This window comes from Cydia fagiglandana, chromosome 16, assembly GCF_963556715.1.
Source record: "Cydia fagiglandana chromosome 16, ilCydFagi1.1, whole genome shotgun sequence".
Classification (NCBI taxonomy): Eukaryota; Metazoa; Arthropoda; class Insecta; order Lepidoptera; family Tortricidae; genus Cydia; species Cydia fagiglandana.
This window is the reverse complement of record NC_085947.1, coordinates 3,669,149-3,693,343: the sequence shown is the minus strand read 5'-3', so window position 1 is coordinate 3,693,343 and position 24,195 is coordinate 3,669,149. Positions and strand designations below refer to the sequence as shown.

The following is a 24,195-nucleotide window of genomic DNA, read 5'->3' as shown; positions in this document are numbered from 1 at the left end:
TGTAATTGTATAAGATGTATATTTTTATGTTAATAAATAATAAAAAAAAAAAAAAAATATAAGAGTAGAAATAATTAATATAATTATGTTACTCTACAAACGCCGCAAAAATATGTGACACGCTTTTATGGCTCTACAAATAAAATCGTGTCAGATATTTTTGCTGCCTTCGTTGTGTAACATATTATTGCAGGTGACTGTACGCAGAGGTCCTAGGCCAATAGTTTTGCTGACTGTACATACTCGATAAGTGCATAACTAAACAAAGCGGTTAGAATTTGCTAATTCAAACTACCCGCGCCTCCACTATCATTTGATAAATAAACCCCGCATAGCTTTAAAATTTAGATGACAATTAAGGTAAACGGCCCCAAGTTCGTGTTAGTACGTTATTTCGTTGGTTTTTTTTCTGGCGCAAATAATAAGGAATTCAAATATCTTTTATTCAAATTATACATTTGAAAAAAATCTGTATTATTTAATCTCTTCAATAAAATAATAACCAATATTTTAGTGATTAAACTAAGAGTAATACGACGGTCGAAACTGTCAGACGGCCGCGAACAGCTGTGTTGTATGCGTGCACTTTTTTTAGGCGTAAGGTGCGCGCTCTCACTTGTTAAGCTTATAGGAAGGAAAAGCTAAACCCATTCGAATAAAAGTTTTTGGGAGTGTTTCTGTGGGTTCCTTAGTAATTGATTTGATAAGAAAAAAGATTAAATATATGCATAGAAATAACTTAAAATTGCAATAAATCGACTCACGAAATAGCGGTCACTTTATCTTTCGTGTGTCTCCTATTTCGTGCCACTAACGAATCAAGGATTTTCTAGATACATTTTGAGTGCTTGTTTTTAAATATAACAACAAAGATTATTAAAAAAATAAATTAGAAAACAATTAATGTATTTCATGAAGGTTCGTATGAGCTAAATTCGGTATATGTTTTTTTCACTAGAATTCTCATAAAACGAGTTTGAATGTGACCCGAGTTAAAAATTTTAAGGTATGTTCCACGTATATTCTCATATTAACTACTAGCACAATTTTATTTATTATTGAAATTTGATTTATTTTTGGGTATGTTTATATTTAACGTAGGTATAAGATAGTAAATTACTTTTTGTAAAGATTTTTTCTTTTAATTTTTTTTTATTATTTAAATTAAATAGTTTGACTTTTAATCAAGTATTAAAGTACCCATATGGTTTACCTAAGTCTTAATTCAACCATTAAAGTCGACGAGTACAAAAAACTTTAAGCTAGGTCTCAATTTAACATTTTTTTTTATTATTATTTTTAATTTGACCTTACAATTATTCGTAAGTAGGTAAGACCGTTAAATATTTAAAATGATTATCAGCAAATTATCAATTTATCCCCAATTACTCTAAGAAAACTTTATGCCGAAACAGGGGACACGAATTCACGAATTTAGGAGCTGACCTAAATTTGTATCACGAAATGGGAGCCAAATAAGAGGTTCACGAAAAAATTCATATAAAAAAAAGTTTCAACTAAAACCCTACAGTTTATACATTAAATTATTAACAAAGAACTAATATAACATATTCAAAAGCTTTCAAGATATTGATATGCTTAGTAATATTTTAAAAAAATACACAAACTCGCAACTCACTCTCAAGAGCCTTAACCTGCCGAAACAGGGGCCCTTTACCTTACCCAAATCCGACCACTAGGTCAAACAACGAGACAGCTTGTCGGCTCGAAAAAGTTTGCAAAGCTCGCCTAAAAGCTGCTCCGACATTCTAACACTTGCAGAGTCGAAAGCTGAGGAAAACCAGTGTGTTATAGTCGCACCAATAAAAGTCTGCAGCGGATTTGATAGCCCACGCAGTGTAAGTGTTATGTATAAGTACGTCATAATTTAATAGAAGTTTGACGTTTAAAATGGCACTTGCACTGCGTTGGCTATCAAAATCGCTGCAGACTTTTTACGGTCTGACTCTAGTGTTTTATCAAGCTCGGTGACATTCGCATGGCAACTGTAGCTGCATTAAGGACTCACACAAGAAAGGCCCGGGCCGAGGCATCCGACACATCCATCATTCGTCATAGAAAACGAATCGAAAGCCACGCCACAGGGGTTCTAGCCAAGATGACAATCGTTGATAGAAAACGCCAATCGAAACTTAAATAATGTCAGGGGTCTCCGCTCGGCTCAGCATTGCTCCGAGCAATTATTAGGGTTGGCACCACTTGACTTCCTTTTGCGTGCACAACCACAGATAAGATAATCACTTGATTTTTGGCAACCCTAAATAGCCGAAAGGGATAGTGCCATATATTAGAAAGGGACACCATGATTCGACCCTGAACAGCTGTCAAACTTCGTTTTTGTAGGAAGTTTCCTTTCTGTAGGGTAGTACAGTCAAGGAATTTAAATTCCGACCCATTTCGTACTTTGTCACAGTGACAATCAATATAAAAGCCGCTAGAGACCTCATACGGTTGTCACTGTGACAAAGTACGAAATGGGTTGGAATTTAAATTCCTTGACTGTACTATTAATTATTCTGTGATAATGTATGGAAATAGTCATGTGACTTTTCGTAGCAACTGTCATCCCGATACATGTTTTCATTTCGTTAGGCGTTTGTCGATGTACGAGAGTCATCTTGGATAGGTTTAGGCATAGAAGGTAGCATCTTATAGAAGTGGTATACGCGTGCCTCCGTGATTGACAAAACATACGCAATGCGACACTACGATTGGTCGAATTTATTTGTTGCCCACCATAATCCATACTAAATTTACGGTGGGGAACAAAAAATATGTGAGACTGTGACAAGGACAAACAATAATAGCGCTTTCGCTGCTACTCCTACTGAAAGATACGTAAGACTATCCCGTTCGGTCATTTCCCTCCACCTCTCATGCCAGATCCAGTTATATCCTAGATTCATGGGTTTAGGAGACGCTGGTTGGCCATAAAAGTCGACTCGCCATTGGCCAACGCTCACCCGCCAATCGAGCTCCATTTCCATTAGGCAACGGCCGAGTTTTGCGAACAGACGCGCTGTTATTCAAATGTGACTCCGCTACTGTCGCGGTACTGAATGATATGTAGGAATACTGAATTCACTTCATTCACAGAAAAAAAGATAGGCAGAGGTTAAATCGCTGAGATGAAACTGTGATTCAACTCTATAATTTCATTTGGTAAGCTTCATCCCTATGGTCGTTTGACTTCTCAGCTACGACTATAAAGTAATCAGATCAAATTATTTTTCACCTCAGCAGTTCGAACAAGGGTACTTTGCTTCTTAAAAACAGTGAGCAAAATGCGATTTTGCTCACTGAGTCATTTTGTCTCACTCAGTGAGCAAAATCGCATTTTGCTCACTTAGTGAGACAGTATGAGTGAGCAAAATCGCATTTTGCTCACTGAGTGAGACAAAATGTCATTCAAGTGACTTTTATAGTCAAATGTCATTTCAACATGCGGGGTCTAATACAAGTTCGATATACTTGGGTTCTATTATCTCTGTCCCTCTAGGTATGTTCTCACTGCTTAGGGTGAAAAATTTTGTGTACTACACGAGATCAAAGTTATTTACATCTCGTGCGCTTTTGAATCCCTTACTACGCTCAAGATTCTAAATTATATTATAGAATCTTTCGCTTGCACGGGACTCAAAATAAGCACTCGAAGAAATATCAAACTTTGATCTCTTGTTGTACAAATAACTATTCCACATTCACGCAAACTTTACCTCTTCCGTACGAGTATAATCATCTTAGAAGCACATAAACATTTTACAACCTTCATATTTCTTCTCGAAATGTCTAATAAAATTTCACCGGTAATATTCCCAAAGTATCACAACATCGTCTAAAAACCAGTCTAAGGGATATCTCTGGTTACTTACACTGGCTGTGGGTTTAAGGGGTCTAGTTTTGTTTGAAATGATTTCAGAGTCGAGATATATTTGATCTGAGTTTTGTAGTAAATCATTCAAGGTATGTGATTGAGTTAGTATGTGCTCGCTTGTTACAAAATAGGTATCAAACGTGTCGGATGCCGGTGTTGCTCGAACTACTAAATACATCAGAAAACGATGTTCCTTAGAATTATGAATTACGATGTATTAAGAATTTAGATTAAGTAAAGTACCTACTTATGGATTCTGATTTATGAATACTATATGTAGAGCCGTATTTTAGCCAGTGTTTTACCGTTTTTTCGTGATTAAGAATCAAACATCCAATTAAGACCAATGTGCCCAAATCCGTCTGTGGAAATTCGGCTAACAAGCACGTTCTTCAAGTAAAAGTACGAGTAAACTATTGTTCACTTCATCGATAAGCCAGTGATTGCTTTTCACAAGCAGGCCCCTGTTTCACCACGCTGTCAAAATTATCAGTATATTGCCAGAAATATACTGATAATTTTGACAGCGTGACAGGACCAGTCCAACAAGTACATGTTGACTCTGTTTCTTACCGATCAAGTCAATAAAATTGTCTTTGTGAAAGGCACTTGATGGCACGACAAACGAAAAATATTACTCTCGTGTACAACATATTTATAGTTACAAACTTTTACATTTATAAAATAATTTTAGTATACTTTATGTCATGTTTATTTTACTGGCATTTCTTTATTGTAAGAAAATAAACTATAATTAACCCCTATATGTTTTACGTTTTTACGTCGTCGTTGGTCGTCGTATATCCAAGTATATCCCACTATCCCCCAAGGCCGATAACATTATGCCTGATGAATATGGAATTTTGTAACTTCTAACCATATGCTGTTCGTAATGGATGTTTTGTTGTTCCGTTTATGGCGGCCATTATTATTTCAATTAGGGTTATTTTAGCGTAATTTCACATTATGACACGACTATAAAACGTAGTTTTTTATACAGTGGCTCACAAAAGTCACAAATTACTAAATTTACCTGCACCCGAAGGACTATTATTAAGGTAAAAACGGAGAGTAATAATTACTTTCGAGTTTATGAAAAATGCAGATCAAACGGATTGACAGGCAGATTTATGTCGTTGAGGAGGAGTGAATATATATGTATTAACCTCGTTATTCCCACAATGCATTTACTGCCTAACAACACCTCACGGTCCATATCGGACATGCTTGGGTTGTCGAGCTTTCTAAAGAAATTTTGCCATTTCTTCTTCACCAAGTATACCTGACCTACATTACAGTATACTTGCATCTTTATCTAACTAGATCTGTACCTATATGTACCTACATAATTATCTGACATTTACAGATTACAATAGACTACCAAAAATATTTTATAAACCAGGGGGCTACCAATATCGACTACCACCACCAACTCCTTCCAATATCGGGAATCTCATAATCATCATCATTATATCAGCCAGAGAACGTCCACTGCTGGACATAGGCCTCCCCCAAAGAGTGCCACAATGATCGGTCTTGCGCCACCCGCATCCAGCGGACTCCCCACCCTTGTTACCCATCTGTGTGACAAGACTGGCCTAGAATAAAACAAAACTTAAAACTTGTTCTAATTGCAAATTTTCTAGATGTCTGGGTTCTCGATGCAACGTACAACGGACTTAACTCATTCTAATAGACCCTCCTGTCATTTTCCAGGCTCCCACTGCCGTGGCTGCTATACGGACTGATCAACGGGCAGCCGGTGGAGGTCAACTCCAAGGGCATGGTCTGCAGCATCGTGCTGCTCTTTGCCATGCTGCTGTTTGTCATTTTGAGCATCGCGTGCTTCAGGTTAGTTGACAGTAGCTGTTCCATCGTCACCTGTCTGATCAACGGGCAGCCGGCGGAGGTCAACTCCAAGGGCATGGTCTGCAGCATTGTGCTGCTATTCGCCATGCTGCTGTTTGTCATTTTGAGCATCGCGTGCTTCAGGTTAGTTGTCAGTAGCTGTTCTATCGTCACTTGTCTGGTCAATGGATAGCCGATGGAGGTCTACTCCAAGGGCATGGTCTGCAGCATCGTGCTGCTATTCGCCATGCTGCTGTTTGTCATTTTGAGCATCGCCTGCTTCAGGTTAGTTGTCAGTAGCTATTCTATCGTCACTTGTCTGGTCAATGGATAGCCGATGGAGGTCTACTCCAAGGGCATGGTCTGCAGCATCGTGCTGCTATTCGCCATGCTGCTGTTTGTCATTTTGAGCATCGCGTGCTTCAGGTTAGTTGTCAGTAGCTGTTCCATCGTCACCTGTCTGGTCAACGGGCAGCCGGTGGACGTCAACTCCAAGGGCATGGTCTGCAGCATCGTGCTGCTATTCACCATGCTGCTGTTTGTCATCCTGAGCATCGCGTGCTTCAGGTTAGTTGGCATTAGTAGCTGTTCCATCATCAGCTGTCTGGTCAACGGGCAGCCGGTCCACCTGCTTGGAGTAGACCTCCAGGTCTCATTCAAATTTGGAATCTTTCGCTTGCTCGGGTATCAATATTAGCACGAGCGGTTAAACAACAACTTTGCCCCCTTGTAAAACAAATAACTATTTATATGTCAAACTTCTATGAAATTATGACGTAGGTATAATTAACATTTGCACTGCGATGCTATCAAAATCGTTGCAGACTTTTCTTGGTCTAACTGTTACATGTTGGTAAAACCTAAATATTACCAACAGACATATTTTGGTCTAACTCTGTTTCTAGTTTCTTGAATTTATCACTGTATTTGTATTGAGATGTTACTATTACATTTCCAGGTGGAAAATGAACAGAGGCCTCGGCTTCACGATGTTCCTGCTCTACTTCGTGTTCGTGGCCGTCAGTCTCAGTCTGGAGTACGGCTACCTCCACTGTCCTAGCGAGTAAGAACGTTCCAGAACATTCTAGAACAATCGGGAATATTGCAGAACAATCAAGAGGATCAGCACGAGTCACTTAAGCGATAGGCCACAGAAAAACCTGAAAGCAATTGGACTAGAATATGAGAAAGAACATATTAAAGAAAGAGTAACCAAACCCAAAGCAGCGTCTATCCTCCATCGTTCAAGCTCGCATCCTCACCTTCTTTGGACACGTTTCTCGACGTGGAGATGTATCCATAGAGCGACTGGTGGTGCAGGGCAGAGTAGAAGGTACCCGAGCGCGAGGAAGGTCGCCCGTGAGGTGGACGAACCTAATAAAGGCAGCAATGGCCAGCCCCTTGCACGAATGCGCTAAACGCGCAGCCGTCAGGGAGGAGTGGAGGCGAGCCGTCAAACGTGTCACAAAGGGAGACTTCCAATGATGACCACGACCGCTCTGTCAAGAGTGTTCCGATCAAGAAGAGAGAACCAAACCCTTCGTGCCAAGGCAGTGGGCGGGGGTGGATAGGACAAAATAATTTGATTTGTTCCCTATTTGAACTAGGACTTGTTATTACAAGGAAGGTATTCTCAATAAAGAGCATTAAAAGATTCTGATAGTTCAATTGTCGGGGTTACTTCCCGTATTTACTCGATGGAACTGTGTACCGAATCCTTAACTCATTCACTGCTAAGCTATGGTCGTAGCGCTACGTCGTAGCCGTTAACATGGATTTTGATTATTGAAACGATATGGCGTGGTTAGCTCAATGGGTTAAGCAATACAGTTCAAAAAATGTCAGCTCCACAGATTAACGGAAAAGTAGCTATTAATTCAAAATGAAAAAATGGCCGAAGTGACTTGTTGCAAAAAAATTATAGCATTGATTTTAATTGAAGTTGTTCTGATATTATGGCTCTTCTACACGATGGGCCAGCGTCGGCCACTCCAAGGGACACAGCCATGCAGTAGAATGAGTGGCCAGCGTTGGCCCATCGTGTAGAGGAGCCATTAGGAAATCAATTGGTCCAACGAGCATTCAAAAAAATAGGGAACTAGACGTTTGATGTGAACTAGATCTGTATACATTTGTTCAGTCCAGTTTTGTTAGTTGAATTAGGTTGTTTTCCATGCATGTCGAAGCACAAACGAAATGTTGTTAAATTGCTCAAATTCACATATTATTTGTAAATGCCTTTGCTTTATAGTATATGTTAAGCCCCCTCCAGACTATGCGCGTGAATCGCGGGCGAAGCCGCGAACGCGAGTGTGGAGTCGATTACGCTGTCTGCGAAAATCGACGCCACACTCACGTTCGCGGCTTCGCGCCGCGATTCGCGCACGAGTGTGGAGGAGGCTTTACGCTTAGTTTATAAACAAGAGAGACATGAGCACCAAAGGAGTCCAATAATCATTCTTTGCAAAAGAATGAAGTGTATTATAGAGTTCGACCGTAAAAAGTCTGCAGCTATTTTGATAGCCCACGCAGTGCAAGTGTCATTTTAAACGTCAAACTTCTAAGAAATTATGACGTATAAATAACACTTCCACTGCGTGGGCTATCAAATCCGCTGCAGACTTTTATTGGTGCGACTATAGGATTGTATAGAAATCCTAATTGATTGCAATAATGAGCGTAAGCTTCTGATTTTAATTGGCTGGTTGCGCGTGAGTTGCTGGCAGTATATTGAACTCTTTCTTGCAAACCTGAAAAATGACACGTGAGAGCGAGACAAGTATCTGCCAGCAGCGAGCGCGTTAAAGGTGTGTACAGACTTGCAAGCGGTGCAATCGGCTAGATTTTTTGTATCAAAATTGTAAATTATAAAGGAGTAGCCACACTAGAGACTGTAGATATTTATATGAATGTTAGAGGTTCATTACCTAACCGTTGAATAAAGGCGCTTTTATGATGCCGTTAGCGTTATTGCTAATTTATAATATTAGATTATAGTTCGCTTTTTTTAGCATTAGAAAAAGATTACGCGATCTTGACGAATTAAAGACAATTGAAAAACGCTTTTTAAAAATCAGTAACTATTACCAGCTATTAGAATTAGACCGTGAAAAGTCTGCAGCGATTTTGATAGCCGACGACGCAGTGCAAGTGTCATTTTAAACGTCAAACTTCTATGAAATTATGACGTATAGGCGTGTAGGCTATCAAATCCGCTGCAGACTTTTATTGGTGCGACTATACTTATGAAAGCAGAAGAATATAAATGATTGTATTAGATTCATAATTGTTATATATAGGCCGTGACTTATTTTTAAAACGAGTTTTTCAATTAAAAGACACATCGAGACTGTTCACCTTTTTTCTAATGCTAAAAAAGCGAACTATAGTACGTGTCAGCTATTATTGTGCGTATGTTTTGTAAATATTGTTTGAGAGCGTTACGTTGGGTCCGGGACCCGTGTCCACGTTTATTTCGGGTTAGAGTGCGCACGGAGATTGTACATAGCGTAGCTCGGAGCGGGGCAAATGGGTATGATAACGCATTCCATAAAATGTGCCTAAGAGTTCGTAGGAGCTCCTTTACATTGTTAGCTTCGTGTATATTCAATATTCGTAATTCGTTGATTCGTAAATTTCATCTAATAGCAATTAAATACGGTTTATATAATAGTGCTACACTTCAGGGGGCCTACCGCGAACGTTCGGCGTGTTGCCTCCCTGTCATACTTACGTACGAATTTACAAGTGCGACAGAGAGGCAACACGTCAAATGTGGTTCGTGGTAGGCCCTCAGGGCGCATTTGTCCCGCTCTTCGGTAGGTAGATTTTTACACTCTTAATGATTACTTTCTTCTCTATCTTCAACTATATTCAACTACGGATGTATATGCAAGAGCAGTCAATTCTTAAAATAATCTGAAGTATTTAAAGGTTATAGTTATGGTTGGTCTTGAAGGAAGGTCTAATGATAGGTGCCTTTATATTGGTCTTATAACGAAACTACGGTGTCGGTTAGATCAGAGCACACCGGCTGCGCACACTAACATGATAGAGCCGCGTGCACACGACACGCAAGCGGTGTGGCGTCTCTCATAAGGATATGCATATTACAACGCGCACGTGCATGCCTCCGCACACGCGTTCGGTGTGCACAGGTCTTAAAGGCCGAGCCACACCGGCTTGCGTGTGCGAGCGCTAAAATGTGGGAGCCGCACACGCACACGTCACGCAAGCAGTGTGCCGTCTCTCATAAGGATCTGTATACTACAACGCCGCACGCGCACGTGCACGTCACGCACACGCAGCCGGTGTGCACAGGCCTTAAGAGTTACAATTTAACTTTTAATATTTTATTATATGTTGTAGTGTTCTGACGTTATAAGATCTATGATAAAGTTTTGTGAACTTATGTATTGGTCCCGAGAGATGGTCTTATAAGCTACAAACATAATACAAATTCTAATACAGTAATGCTCTGATTAGATACGTAAAGTGGGCAAACAGGCAATATAATAAATTAAAAATATAGAAACACAATGTAAGTAATAACGAATAGAAGTCGATACATTTTACAATGTTATGTACAAAACTAAAGAAACTAAAACCCGTTCAGAGCCATGCCGGGTCCAAAAGGTCCCCACCGCACTGCGTTACCCCGCTGTATGGCGATGGAGACCTGGCCGCGTAGCCAAGATGCAGATCGCTTACGCTCCGTAGCGATCGAAACGCAACTGTCACTGTCGCACTAATATGGAAGAGTGATAGAGAGACATAATGCTTTTCGTTATCGAAGCGATAGCGATTGTAACCTTGGCTAGGCCGGCTGTACGGCTACCATCAGTTTGGCATTGACATAAACGCTATCGTGAACGTAATTTACTTTCTATGCATCTCTCTCGTACTGACATATTAGTGCGAAAGAGATATATAGAAAGTAAATTACGTTCACGATAGCGTTTATGTCAATGCCAAACTGATGGTAGACGAACTGTTGGACAAGCCATGACTCAGAACGAATATGCATACCTAATTGGAACCAAAAGTAGTACTTTTTCGTGACAATAGACATCGTGACAGAGATAGATCGTGACATATTGCCAGTTTGATGACTATTTAAACTGTAACCATCCAGCAGGGCTAAGATGGTCGGTTTTTTATCATTTGTCACTATGCCTGTCACGTTCTAACAAGACATTAGGTTGTAAGTGCAAAAGTGACGTATGATATGACAGGTTATAATTAGCTGGAGCAAACTTTAAGACCACTTCTCGAGATGTAGTGGATAATTATTTTCCATCGTATTTTCACGGAAACGTACGAACGTCATGCTATTTCAGTCAGTCTCGGAACAAAAAGTAAGTAAAAAGTACTTTAGGTCCATTGAAGTAGCATGACAAATACGAACGTTTCCGAGTAAATACGATGGAAAAGAATTATGCACTACATCTGTATCGGGGTTTAGTATCTGTTCTGTATAAAGCAGGCCACTGACGAGCCTTCTAAATGGATGCCGTTACAATGGATTCATTCAAATCGACGGCATCCTAATATTAAACATTGTAGGTACGTTTTTGACATTCACGGACTGATTTTGGATTGCAGACAACGCTATTTGGACTGTTGGAAGGCTCGTCAGTTGGCCACCTTAAAACTATTTATTGCTTCTTCGAATCGCTTCGAATTCTTTTTATATCTAACCAATGATAGAACGTTTGTAATGTTTTGTAAATTCAACTGTTGATATCCCACAAAGTTTTATATTGATGACCCGCCTATTTGACATAGCAATAAATAGACTAGAATAGGTACATAGTTAAATATTTCTATTGATAAGCTTTAACAACTCAGACCATTGTAAAATGAAATGGATATCACTAAAGAAAATGTGAACAAGTCCACCGGTGGCCGAGGCAGGAATTTGATTTATTGCCTAGTTGAACTCAGACAAACCATTGAGTAAGGAGACCGAGGTGAGTTGTGACAGAGGAGAGTTGTGACATTATTGATTTTTTGGAATCTAATAACTGTTAGTGAGCTCGCAACAGTGTGCGTTTGTTAGCTCGCAACTTGAACTAACAAACGCGCGCTATTGCGACCTAGTTTTTAGTTAATAGATTCCAAAAAATCGACAATGTCACAACTCTCCTCTGTCACAACTCACCTCGGTCTAACCTAACGCTCATGTGGTGACCTTAACTGACCTCGGGATTGTTAAATCTGAATGCGCACAAATCCAAAGTCATTCGCTTCATAAAATTGTCACCGAAAAAAGTAAGAAAAGATAATAAGTTTTTTTTGCTAAATAAAACGACATATCGATAGGTACGGGAACTCGAGTAGGTCATAATCTGTGATAGAGGCATGCTTATGACGTATTTGTAAAGAGATTAATAGAAACGGATCATTCACCTCACGTACTGTAAATATTTAAAATATGGGTAAGCTTGAATTTGATCTTCTGTAGTACGCTTAGCGCCGCTCGGTCCAAACAGTTTCAGACGATTGATAGCATTTTATCTGATGGAAAACTTAAATATACGGCGCGATTCGGGAAATGAATTAGAGAGTCACTAGATATGAAATAGTCAAGATATGTGACGTTCCACGGCAAAAGGTACCATTGCCCCGGCTGAATATTGGAGCGGCGTTAATAATAGCGCAAGAGCCAGCCGCCATAAGGTACCTTTTGCCGTGGAACGTCACATATCTTTACTATTTCATATCTAGTGAATCTCTAATTCATTTTCCGAATCGCGCTGATATATGTAGTGCATAATTATTTTCCATCGTATTTTCACGGAAACGTACGAATGTGTTGCTATTTTAGAGTCTCGGTGCAAAAAGTACTGACGTTGACTGAAGTAGCATGACAAATACGAACGTTCCCGAGAAAATACGATGGAAAACAATTATGCACTATAGCTGTATGATTTGACTGGAAACATTAGAAAACAAAGCATGCATTCTGCTTGTACACGATTCATTATTTTGCGCGAATTAAAAACAATAAAATAAACTATTGCACCACGTAAATATAAATAAATATTTATCACAACTGCTTGCTGCGAAAATATTGCAAGAAAAATATATACTTACGCTTCACAAACATTAGAATGGTTGACAAAACTAAAACACTTGTATTATAAACTGATACTACTCTTAAGAAGTTCGATAGACAGCCCATCTGTGTGCAGTATTTCAGAGGCCCAATTCGACTCCAAAAATGTCAGGTGACAACATTGACGTAAGTATATCTCAGGACGAGCTTTACGGACACTAAGAATAGTGCTAGTTCAGCGGTGTCACTCTCGAATTCGACCTAATCATGCAGTCTGACGCTGGATGCGGGTCGCTTCCAACCGGCACGTATGGAGGTCCAAGGGGAAGGCCTATGTTCAGCAGTGGACGTCTTATGGCTGAGATGATGATGTAGTCTAACGCAACTAGTTGCAACCAATCGCGCGCGTGATGCGAACTTATCAACCAATCGCGTTGTATCGGTATCATACCGCTGTACTGGCGCCATTCATGCACCATTCTTATTGCCCGTAAGGCCAGTCCTGAAATATACATCAATGGGTGACAAAGTTACAACGGGCCTTGGGTCCAGTACGGATATGATGGTCGTTCTTGTCTACATGACAGTGTGATAAAAACGTTGTCCGTCACTTTCTATCCCACGGTGTTAAAAAGTGACAGTTATTTTATCATGGATAAAGCGATCCATAATAGGCACGCAGATCCAGATTAAAAATACAGGTGTACTCCCTTCTGAAACTGAAACTGTTCGACTTTTAAGTGGCAACTCTTTACGACTATATCTAAGGTTCCAATGATCTTTGCTATACTCTTACGAGTTTATTTAAGATTCGGTGATATACAATATCGAGTTAGACGCTCGTAGCATTCAAAATATATCCTTTTACATACGTGTAGTAAAATGTGTGAGCACAAAGTACCAAAATGTGTACGTCTGTACGGGAGCCTTACGCTACACATTCTATGCTAATATATATACTATTTACACTAGATTTCTATCTATCTCTTGTAATATAAGTAGAAATTTGTAATTTACTCATCCTTCCATGATTGTTTCTAGCGGTAAACGTTGCTCGGAGGAGTTATTTGTGAATAATGGATACAATTTGAATAGGCAATTTGATTCATGAGAGTTGGTGTGAAGTTTCTATGCAAATATGAACAGATTAGGTATTGTATTTATCTTGCGCCAGCTCTCATGAATTGACATATAAATGGTGTCTTTTGTCTGGTGAAATTAGTCACTAAGTAATTATTAATAATTTCGGTAAGGTCAATGTGGGTAATTCCGTCATAGGGACTATTACGTCCACTAGCGTTTTCTCGAACAACGAGCAACAATGATAATTTTGTCGACAAAGCAGCGTGCTCTTAGTTTCAGCAATCTTAAGCAAATGTTTTTTTCCTAAGATTGTAAATCAAAGAAATATACGCTCGTAGACGGAATAGCCTCTATGACGGAATTAGCTACATTGATCTTAGGTATGTACTTAAATTATATTTTTTTATACTAGAGTTTATAATTGTAATTTATAGATTTATTTAATTTTTAAATACATTGATTTTTTTTTCGCATTAAATTGGCAGTGAAGTTTTAGTACTTTACTTGTACTGATATATAGTACCAGTACTAATCTCAAGGTCATTCGTGGCAATATTTCACCAGGCTCAAGTCACCAGGGTGACTGGGAATCATATCATGCAGCGAGCCACTCAATGTAGCTACATCAAACTTGCATTTGTTCTAACCAACCGCACAAGCCGATATAGACGTCATTAAACGCTCCGTTATTTTCGTGGGACGTGAAAAGACGTTTGGAGGAACTGATTGTATGAAGGTGCAAATGTCGTTCGAATTAAATAATATAGTTACCATTATCTATAATGAAATGCTAGGAAAGTTACGTCACTAAAATAACGGAGATAAACCTAAACAACTGACGAGTGAAGGAATAAGTTGTGTATTCTGTGACTCGAAAGTCTAAATGGCAATTTTAGAGTTGGAGAACCGCGCACTTACTCTAACGCTCCTCAGAGAATTTAACGTTTCAAAGATTTGTTATAAATTCTATTTATTAATGTAAGAGTTGAAATTACTTGGGTGATATGCCGCCCTAATACACTATAAATTCTTTGTAGTATAAGATAGGCTTAAAAGCTATCATTATATTTAAAAATATTAAATTAACGAAAATTTAAATATGATATTCAAGTAGAGATTGTTACTAGAGTGATGATTTTTATATAAAATTATGATATAGTTACAAGGATATGTGCATCGCTGCCCGGGTGCGGGAGTGAACACCAGGTCGGATAGCCATAATAATCATCTTTAAGCAAGCTCGCGGGCAGCGGGGGGCACTGTCGTTTATTTGTAGCTGATTCGGTTTGAATTCGAGAAACTGATGTCACTTGGCTGAATATGGAACGACTTTTAGAGCATTATAATTTTGAGCTTAGGTAGTTCATTTGATCTTGTCTGTTCTAATGGACAAAGAAATAAGTCCCAATGGCCCTTTAAGTCAATAAATGCCTTAAGTAACATATATAAATAACATGTATAATAAAACCAATAATCATTTGCATGAAAATTGTGAATTTCAAGTCACAAATAACTGTTTGGTCTCTTTTTGTTCTACTCACTTCCTGTTTTGTCGAAGACTATGATAATTTCTTTCTAAATACGTGGATGTAAAGCAATAAGGATATATCACCATTATAATTTTTGTACCTATGATTATGATTATGATATTGTAGATACTTATTCATCAGTAATAAATATTCTAGTGTATGCTCATTATACAGTATATTTCTTATACCTCATCGCCAATGGAATTAACCATGTAACATTAATTATATAACTCTAATTTCAAAAAGTCCAAGATGTTACTCGAATTCAAGAGCTCAGCGTAGATTGTTAATAGTGATATAAAAATATACAAAATAAGTACCTACTTCAAACCTAAAAATGTTATTATTTCAATAATGTAGGTAAGGTAAGTTACATCATGTTGGAGGCAAATTAAGATCTGCTCTACCCTGTTACAGGGGCGATGTCGACTTTATATTGGTATTGGGATAAATAATTGTATTTATTTATTTAGTTACCTACATTATTATTCTAGTACCTACTGTTTAATAAGTAGATACGGTCATTGTTCGAAAACTACTTTATTTGATTAAAGTTAGTCGTCGTTAAATTATTCTCTATACAGTTCAACCAATTATGCTCGGCAATAAAGAATTATTCACGACAACATTTATTCGTAATTCGGGTATGAACTTGGTGATTGAATAATGGCAAATAATTATTATATTTTTTATGTAATTCATTAGTTTTTATCAATTATTCGTAGTCGATAGTCGCCTATCTTTTTTTTATCAATACTTACATTTTTAAAATATATTATTGTTTACATAAATCTATATAAAGTCGACATGGCGTTAGGATCAGGCGACTGGTTGGTTACTTTAAATCGGCACATTATTGTGATTTTGATGGAGCAGTATTATTATACATTTTATTAGTAGCTTTGTGCTAGTTAATTTGTAATTTACGGCGATTTGTGAAACACCCTGTATTTGGCGCGTATGTTCAGTGAAAGTTGTAAAATAAGCACAAGTTCATGTACAAATATTTGTTGTATTTGTAACTTTTTCAGGATTTTTTTATATGTAGATACTAGATAATTTATGTTTTTCGTTAATTTGGTAGGGATGCGTGTATATACAGGGTGTTTCACAACCTGTGTAAGAGGTTCTGCTAAAATGATTGTGTAATTTATACTTATTGTTGCTCTTGTCAAAGCTTTTAATGATTGTTAATGATTACAAATGTGATAGTCATAGCATAAAAGAATGAGTAACGTTTTATACAACGATCAATTTATTGTGTTCGCTGTATAAAACGTTGTTTATATTTTTTATGATAATAGTTCAAACTCACTAGTTTATCAGATTCTAAAGTTTATAGGTTTTTTATTTACGATTCGTATATTGTATTGTTTTGTATAATTTCGTCGTCTAAGAGCATTGGCGTGCCCGCACGTCGTTTGTCGGCGGTATTATGAAAAATTACAATAAAAATAATAAAATAGTAAGTGATATACTTATTTCATATTTCCCTTTTATTTAAATCATTGTCGTGTATGATAAGTTGCGAAAAGTTAAAAATAGTCAGGAATAAAACTAGGAATCAATTAACAACAAAATACTAATTTATTGTTTATTTAAATCTTATTCATAATTAACATCACTTAGATTCTGGACAGTTTCGTGAGATGAAAAAGCGATTGAATTTTTAATTGTTAAAAAAGTGATTAAAAAACTACATTATTACATTTATTACTGTCAGTAAAATATCAAAAATCGGAAACATTAATTACCCCATAAATTCATTGTTAACTTTTAATTTTTACAGATATATTATCGTTGCCAGAAAAAAAATACAAATATATTAATCAAAGTTGTAAGTTTGCTTTTATATAGTTAAAGTAGTTCTGCTTAAAATTCACCAATAAATAAAATACTGAATTTTTAAATTGATGAATGAATTTAAATTATTGCGAAGGCTTTTTTTAGACAGCACATATAATATAAATAAGAAATATAATGGTAACAGAAAACAACTGTTTTAAAAGTTAAAGCTATAAGTCGGATTCTGTAGTTCTAAATGTTTTCAGATCTTCACTATACCTAAATTTTTCTATGTTATTGCAAAAACGATATTGAAGACAGTTAATACAAATGTTAATACATATCTATATTTTAGACCTTAGGTACCTTTATGAAAAATTTGTAAAGGCTCCTTACATTAATTTGCCAAGTCATGTGTAAAAATAGGTTATTGAAATTATTTTGCAAATTCTCTATCTCTAATTTACGTAGGTAGGTAATAATAACAACAAGAGTAGAAAAGAGTCCTAAAAATTGTTAAAAACAAAAGTACTTACAATTAAATAAATGTCTTAGATTTACAAGGTGTCCCAAAATTCAACGATAAGCTGGCACCAGAAGATGGACCTGCTCATGACTTCTTCCTCGCGATATCCCGGCATTTCGCCACGGCTCATGAGAGCCTGGGGTCCGCTTGACAACTAATCCCATGATTTGACGTAGGCACTAGTTTTTACGAAAGCGACTGCCATCTGACCTTCCAACCCAGAAGGTAAACTAGGCCTTATTGGGATTAGTCCGGTTTCCTCACGATGTTTTCCTTCACCGAAAAGCGACTGGTAAATATCAATGATATTTCGTACATAAGTTCCGAAAAACTCATTGGCACGAGCCGGGTTTGAACCTCCAGATTGCAAGTCGCATGCTCTCACCGCTAGGCCATCAGCGCTTGCCCTGCTCATGACTACTCGAGAAAAAATAATAAAAAAAATTGTAAAAAACAAAATTGAAAAATTGTAGATATGGTTGTTGAAAATACCACTAGGGGTGTCGTTTTTTTTTTTGTAATTCCATAATAAATTGAGATATATATTTTATTTTATTTTTCCTCTAGCAGTACTGAGCAGGTACATCTGGTGCCGGCTTATCGTTGAATTTTGGGACACGTGGTATGTTACGTGGTGTTGTTACGTGGTGTGTGTATATATATAATTGATTGACCGATACCTATTTGACATGACAACCGGGTACAGAGACATGCCAAATTAAGCTTAATTATTGTCAGAAAATTAGGTATTCAGTGTAAATTGATTATTTTAGTGTAGATATGAATTTAAGTGTTAATACAGTTTAATGTGAAATTTCAGTTTGAAATGATCAAAACGCCAACATAATTAAAATATGAGGTAAGCCGAAATCTAAGCAAAATGCGAAGTATTATTAGGAATACGATTAGGTCTCAAATTCTATATCTAAACGACATCCATCATAGAATAATTGTCATACACCTTTGGCTCATTTTTTCTTAATATACATAGGTAGTTAATTACGTACAAAACTTTACTAAGTCCACAATTATCTGCCTTCAGATGGTTAAACTCTCGATCTATCTACTGTCATCACAAGTTTAAATTCCATATCATTTGATGATTTACAACTGTTTACATTAGGTATTACATCGCACTCAGTATGTACCACACCTTCTAAAGCTCCGAAATACAGGCTTAATAGTAATACTCGACTGTTGAACTCGTTGCCATTCAAAATCGTTATATCTTCGAAATTTGAAATTTGAACGAGCTCCAATCGCTGTAAGTAGGCGTTAGCCAATAGAATCTTACGATTGCTTTGATTGACAATCTCCGCCAATGCGGTAAGCGACATCCAAGTGTGCGTGTGGCGATATTTAGAGGATGGAGTGTCGCAGACGTGTGCGGCAGAAGAGGAGAAACGCTAGAAGTGCTGCTACCGCTGCACCAGCTAGAAGTGTGCTGTCTTCACGACGGTAGCCTCCGGCTTTTTCTACCACGTTACTCTGAAAAAAAAACCGGGCAAGTGCGAGTCGGACTCGCGCACGAAGGGTTCCGTACCATAATGCAAAAAAAAAACAAAAAAAAGCAATAAAAATACGGTCACCCATCCAAGTACTGACCCCTCCCGACGTTGCTTAACTTTGGTCAAAAATCACGTTTGTTGTATGGGAGCCCCATTTAAATATTTATTTTATTCTGTTTTTAGTATTTGTTGTTATAGCGGCAACAGAAATACATCATCTGTGAAAATTTCAACTGTCTAGCTATCACGGTTCGTGAGATACAGCCTGGTGACAGACGGACGGACGGACGGACGGACGGACGGACAGCGAAGTCTTAGTAATAGGGTCCCGTTTTACCCTTTGGGTACGGAACCCTAACAAAGGAAAAGAATTTGTGACAGAATTCACTTACAACAGCAGTTCGCTGTGATCGGATGTGACATTAAAGTAGTTTTATATTTTGCTGAAGATTATGACTTAAGTAATTTCAGTCGAGACGTGTTGTTACTTAGGAATCTTAGGATTGACGGGTCTTAGTACCAGTGATTGATAGAACAGGACTAGGTTACTGTCAAGGTAAGTAGGTAGGTACCGAAAATACCAAAAAAAATTAATATTAATACTCTCCACGCGAATATTTAAGTAATTTACTAAAGCATAATTTCGGTGCTGAGTCAGAGTTTATTACTCTGTGTGTGTGTGTGTGTGTGTGTGTGTGTTATATACCTAACACGAATTGAAGCAATTAGGCGGGCTGGTATTAGGAATCAGATTTTATGAGGCCTCAAAATCGATAGAGAAAATCAACAAACTCTCCTTACCCATCCGCCATGCCTGATGGCCCAGGGCGTGGCGTACTGCGCCACGTGTGTGGCGGCCCAGTCGGTGGCGCGGCACCAGCCCCCCACCCGCACGGCGCGCGCGCACACCTCGCAGAGGAACGCCAGCACCACCAGCGCTCGCTGCTCCACGTGGGCACAGGCCTGCAAATCAGACAACGGCCCAGAATAAATAATAGTACTGCCTTACAGAAAGGAAACTTCCTACAAAGCCGAAGTTTGACAGCGGTCCAAGACCACCGGTGGACGGGCAGCAGCGTCCCTCAAATTCGGTGTACTCGACTGCGATCGCCAACCCGCCTGCCAAGCGTGGCGATTATAGCATTCACCCCCCATAAGGGGGAGGCTTATGTTCAGCAGTGGACGTCTTATGGCTGAGATGATGATGATGATCCCTTTCGGCTACTTAGGGTTGTCAAAATTCAAGCCTTCATCTTATCTGTGATCGTGCATGCAAAGGGACGCCAAGTTGTAATAATTGCTCGGAGCAATGCTGAGCCGAGCGGAGCCGAGTTTGGCAGAAGTCAGGAGTTTCGCACCCCTGACAACAGTCATCTCTCTCTCTCTTTCTCTCTCTCTCTCTCGTGATCGTGATCACTTGTTTAGCAGCTCTGTTGGTCTTGGTCTTGATCTACCGTAGCCAAGGGCGAGAAAGTGCGTTAAATTTAGCAAATGCGCCGCGACTGGCTTGCTACAAGCACAGATAATGCTTGCATTAAGCGCGCAATCGACAGCAGACCCACATGCGATGCATTCTCTAGGTCTGGACTGGACAGGTCAAGAACCTTCATAAAAACCGGTGTCTTTTCTGTTCGTGGACATTACAAAAGATAACGATTTGGATGCAGTACTTTTGAGCTTTTCCAATGAAAACACAAATTAGATCCTTGAGGATTTTTTCGGAGCCAGAACGTTTTGTCGGAGTCTGTTGTATTGACTTTGCGAAAGGGTCCTTGAGGTCTACTTGTAGAATATTCATTCAATTTTGAATTTTGAGGTCTTCTCCACCTATATACATGAGCTTCCATATTTTTTCTTGAACTAGTACTAGTTAACTATTTACCTGACACAATTCCTGCATGATATCCTCAAAGGCTACCTCGTCGAGACAGAGAAGGGGGATATCTTCAGCCCTTTCAGCCAGCCGACCTCTGGCCTTCGTGTTCCTGAACCTCTTGATTGCTCGCTCGAGCGCTCGCCAGTCGCGCCAGTACATCCACCAGCCTCTGGAAAAAATGCGATCATCTGTCTTTTATTAAAGATGACGGGGGTACAGAATATGTAATAGTACTAGTAGGTACAGAAGACTCACTCTAACAAAACGCGTCTATTACGATCAGCCGGCCTAGCCAAGGTTACAATCGCTATCGCATCGACAACGAAAAGCTTTATGTCTCTCTATCACTCTTCCATATTAGTGCGACAGTGACAGTTGCGTTTCGATCGCTACGGAGCGTGAGCGATTGGCATCTTGGCTACGCGGCCGGGACAGATATGACCGCTAGGTAGTGACAGCGCCACGCGCGGTTTATGGCTAGCCACCAAAAGTGGTGTGGAACGGATGTATTTGTAGCTACATGTAGCAAAGCGACGAAATCGCGGAGTAAGCCACGCCTGACTGGGGTTAGTATCTCACCCTTCTTAAACCCTAGAACTAAACTATACTTACCTCGGGTCAGGTCTAGCACTAGCCACAATACACGGCGGCGGCCTGAGCTCCTCCAGCCTCAGATGCTGCAGCAGCAGCGCCCGGAACAGCCTGATGCCTTTCTCTTCTTTGCCAAGGAGGTGAGAGCCTCGCCAGTGCCCCTGGCAGTCATCACGACGTTCTTACCTTGGATCCGGTCTAGCACTAGCAACAATACACGGCGGCGGCCTCAGCTCCTCCAGCCTCAGATGCTGCAGCAACAGCGCCCGGAACAGCCTGATGCCTTTCTCCTCTTCCTCGCCAAGGAGATGAGACCCTCGCCAGTGCCCCTGGCAGTCATCACGACGTTCCTCGTCCAGGGAAACTTGCCGGAGTAACGGAGCCCGCGGGCCGTCGTAGTCTTCTAGAGGTTGCACGCTGCATGCAGCTGGGAAATTTGTTTTCTTTTTATAAAATAGTTTTAAATTATGAGTAACTTATCAAAGATACAGTATCCAAGAGAATTTGATGAATTACGGAAAATCGCGGGGCATTTCTGGATGAGGCTAGCCCAGGACCGGGATAAGTGGCGTACACGAAAAGAGGCCTATGCTCATCAGTGGGCGACTGAAGGCTAGAATGAATGAATGATGATGAATAATGATATTGATGATCCAAGAGAATGTACTTACAGTGATGACTGGTAATCGTAAAATTGATATCGTAACTTTAAATGGCACTTTTCAATATTTACGAATGTCGTGGAGTTTAAATGCAATACCTACTTAAGAAAGTTGTATGAGGTTAATAAAAGCAGGACAAATGTCTGCTTTAATGGCAATTCTTCATTAAAGAGGCATTCCACAAAAATGTCGCGTAGAGAATTTACTTATTTATAACCTGGATTAGATAGAATACTTAATTTATATTCCGATTATTCCGTACATATTCCCTTAAGTGGATAAAGCAGTGAGTTTTTGCTGAAATGTCGTTTAACAAAGTCTACGAGAACGACGTGGAAAAACAACATTTGTATGCAAATGTATATTTGTAGTTTTGCGTAGACTATAACAGCATAAGTGTACTTAATTAGCAAGAACTATAACTCAACAGGGTAAGTAGAACGAGGAAGCCGGTGGAAGGTGTTAGTTGGTGATTAACCTCGATTTTAGCTCGCAGCTAATAACTCGCTTAACATGATGACACTATAGTGTCGCAGTTTTGTAAACAGGCAAATTATATGTGGAATCGAGTGCAAATATTTCAAAAAGTAAACAGAGAGTCAGAGCCCATAAGGGTTCCTCTTTTAGCTTTTGGTCCTAATGATCACTAAAATGTAGTACCTTTAAACGAGCAATTCTTGTTTATTTATGTAAGTATATATTTCGGAAATTTCGGAAACGGCTCTAACAATTGCTATGAAATTTGCTATATGGGGGTTTTCGGGGGCGATAGATCGATCTAGCTAGGTTTTATCTCTGGGAAAATGCACACATTTGAGTTTTTATATGTTTTCCGAGAAAAGCTCGCAGAGCAACTCTCCCAGATATTGATCACTAAAAATTTAAACTGAAAAATATACAGCGTTTTTATAACTTGGTCGCCGACAGAATATTACCAAACTAAGCAACACATAAATAATGTTCAAATTGAATCTACATCAATTACCTACTTACTTAATAACCAAGATTGTGTTTAAAATGTACTTAAAAAACGAAATTATAACAAAGCAGATACTATAATTACTCGCTAGCTGCTGCTAGGCAACCAGACAGAATACTAATAATTAATTAATCTGCATATTTAATTGTAGTTTTAATACTTCATTGAGTACCTGTCTACTTTTAACGAGATTTTCATTTTTTTGCGTTGAAAAAAGGTAGTTATTTGTTTAAACCAAAAAGTTTACATTACAAACAGTAGTCTATAAAAGAAAAACAGATGAACAATTCATAGATAGAAAAACAACAATGATGATTCGACTTAGGTACCTACTAATGTCAAAATGAGAGACACAACCTAACAACAACACACACTTGATTATATAAATGCATCAGAAACCGTAACATACAACAATAAACCTAGAAAACAGAGACAAAAAAAGAAAATACACTCAACAACGATTCAGATCAGAAGCTTTGAAAATAACCTCAAAAGGAAATCATATTAAAGTGAATGTACTTTTTTCCTACCTTGAACGGTAAACGGTGGCGCCAGGTCCATTTTGGCACGGAAAACACAATTTTTTCCACAAACACGAGTGTCGGACCCGATATTGGGATACGAAATGTCAAGTATGGAGTCGGGTTGCTGTAGAAACAGCGATGACCTTGAGTCACGACACGACCCTGACACATATTTGAGCGCATGCGTGATGCTTTTGAGGGAAATTCAAAGATGTCTGTGCCGAAGCGCTTTGAAAGGCTATTGTGTATTATATTTCTGTACCAATTCTCCAGAGGCTCTGAAAAAAAAACTGTTTTCACGTCACGTCACCAATTCGAAAAAGGGCTTT

General features: G+C 38.7%; 2 protein-coding genes and 1 long non-coding RNA gene across 3 annotated transcripts in view; 1 reads left to right on the top strand and 2 right to left on the bottom strand.

Moving 5' to 3' along the window:
* Positions 1-9,873, top strand: part of LOC134671786 (sodium/potassium/calcium exchanger Nckx30C) — a 137,062-nt gene extending 127,189 nt beyond the window's left edge. Inside the window, exons 7-10 of the mRNA XM_063529616.1 lie at positions 5,612-5,746; positions 6,702-7,993; positions 8,133-8,739; positions 9,133-9,873. Coding sequence (XP_063385686.1) covers positions 5,612-5,746; positions 6,702-6,810 — 244 coding nt within the window. The 3' untranslated portion in view covers positions 6,811-7,993; positions 8,133-8,739; positions 9,133-9,873. The remainder of the gene's footprint in view (positions 1-5,611; positions 5,747-6,701; positions 7,994-8,132; positions 8,740-9,132) is intronic.
* Positions 1-24,195, bottom strand: part of LOC134671797 (uncharacterized) — a 498,925-nt gene that overhangs the window by 72,180 nt on the left and 402,550 nt on the right. The gene's annotated exons all lie outside the window — the stretch shown is intronic.
* On the bottom strand, positions 16,980-24,146 carry LOC134671774 (uncharacterized). The gene is made up of 5 exons (XM_063529604.1): positions 23,873-24,146; positions 21,888-22,128; positions 21,117-21,279; positions 20,036-20,197; positions 16,980-19,214 (listed from the first exon to the last, which is right to left on the bottom strand). Exons 1-5 carry the CDS (start codon positions 23,901-23,903, stop codon positions 19,086-19,088), a joined length of 726 nt encoding a protein of 241 aa, XP_063385674.1. The 5' UTR covers positions 23,904-24,146; the 3' UTR covers positions 16,980-19,085.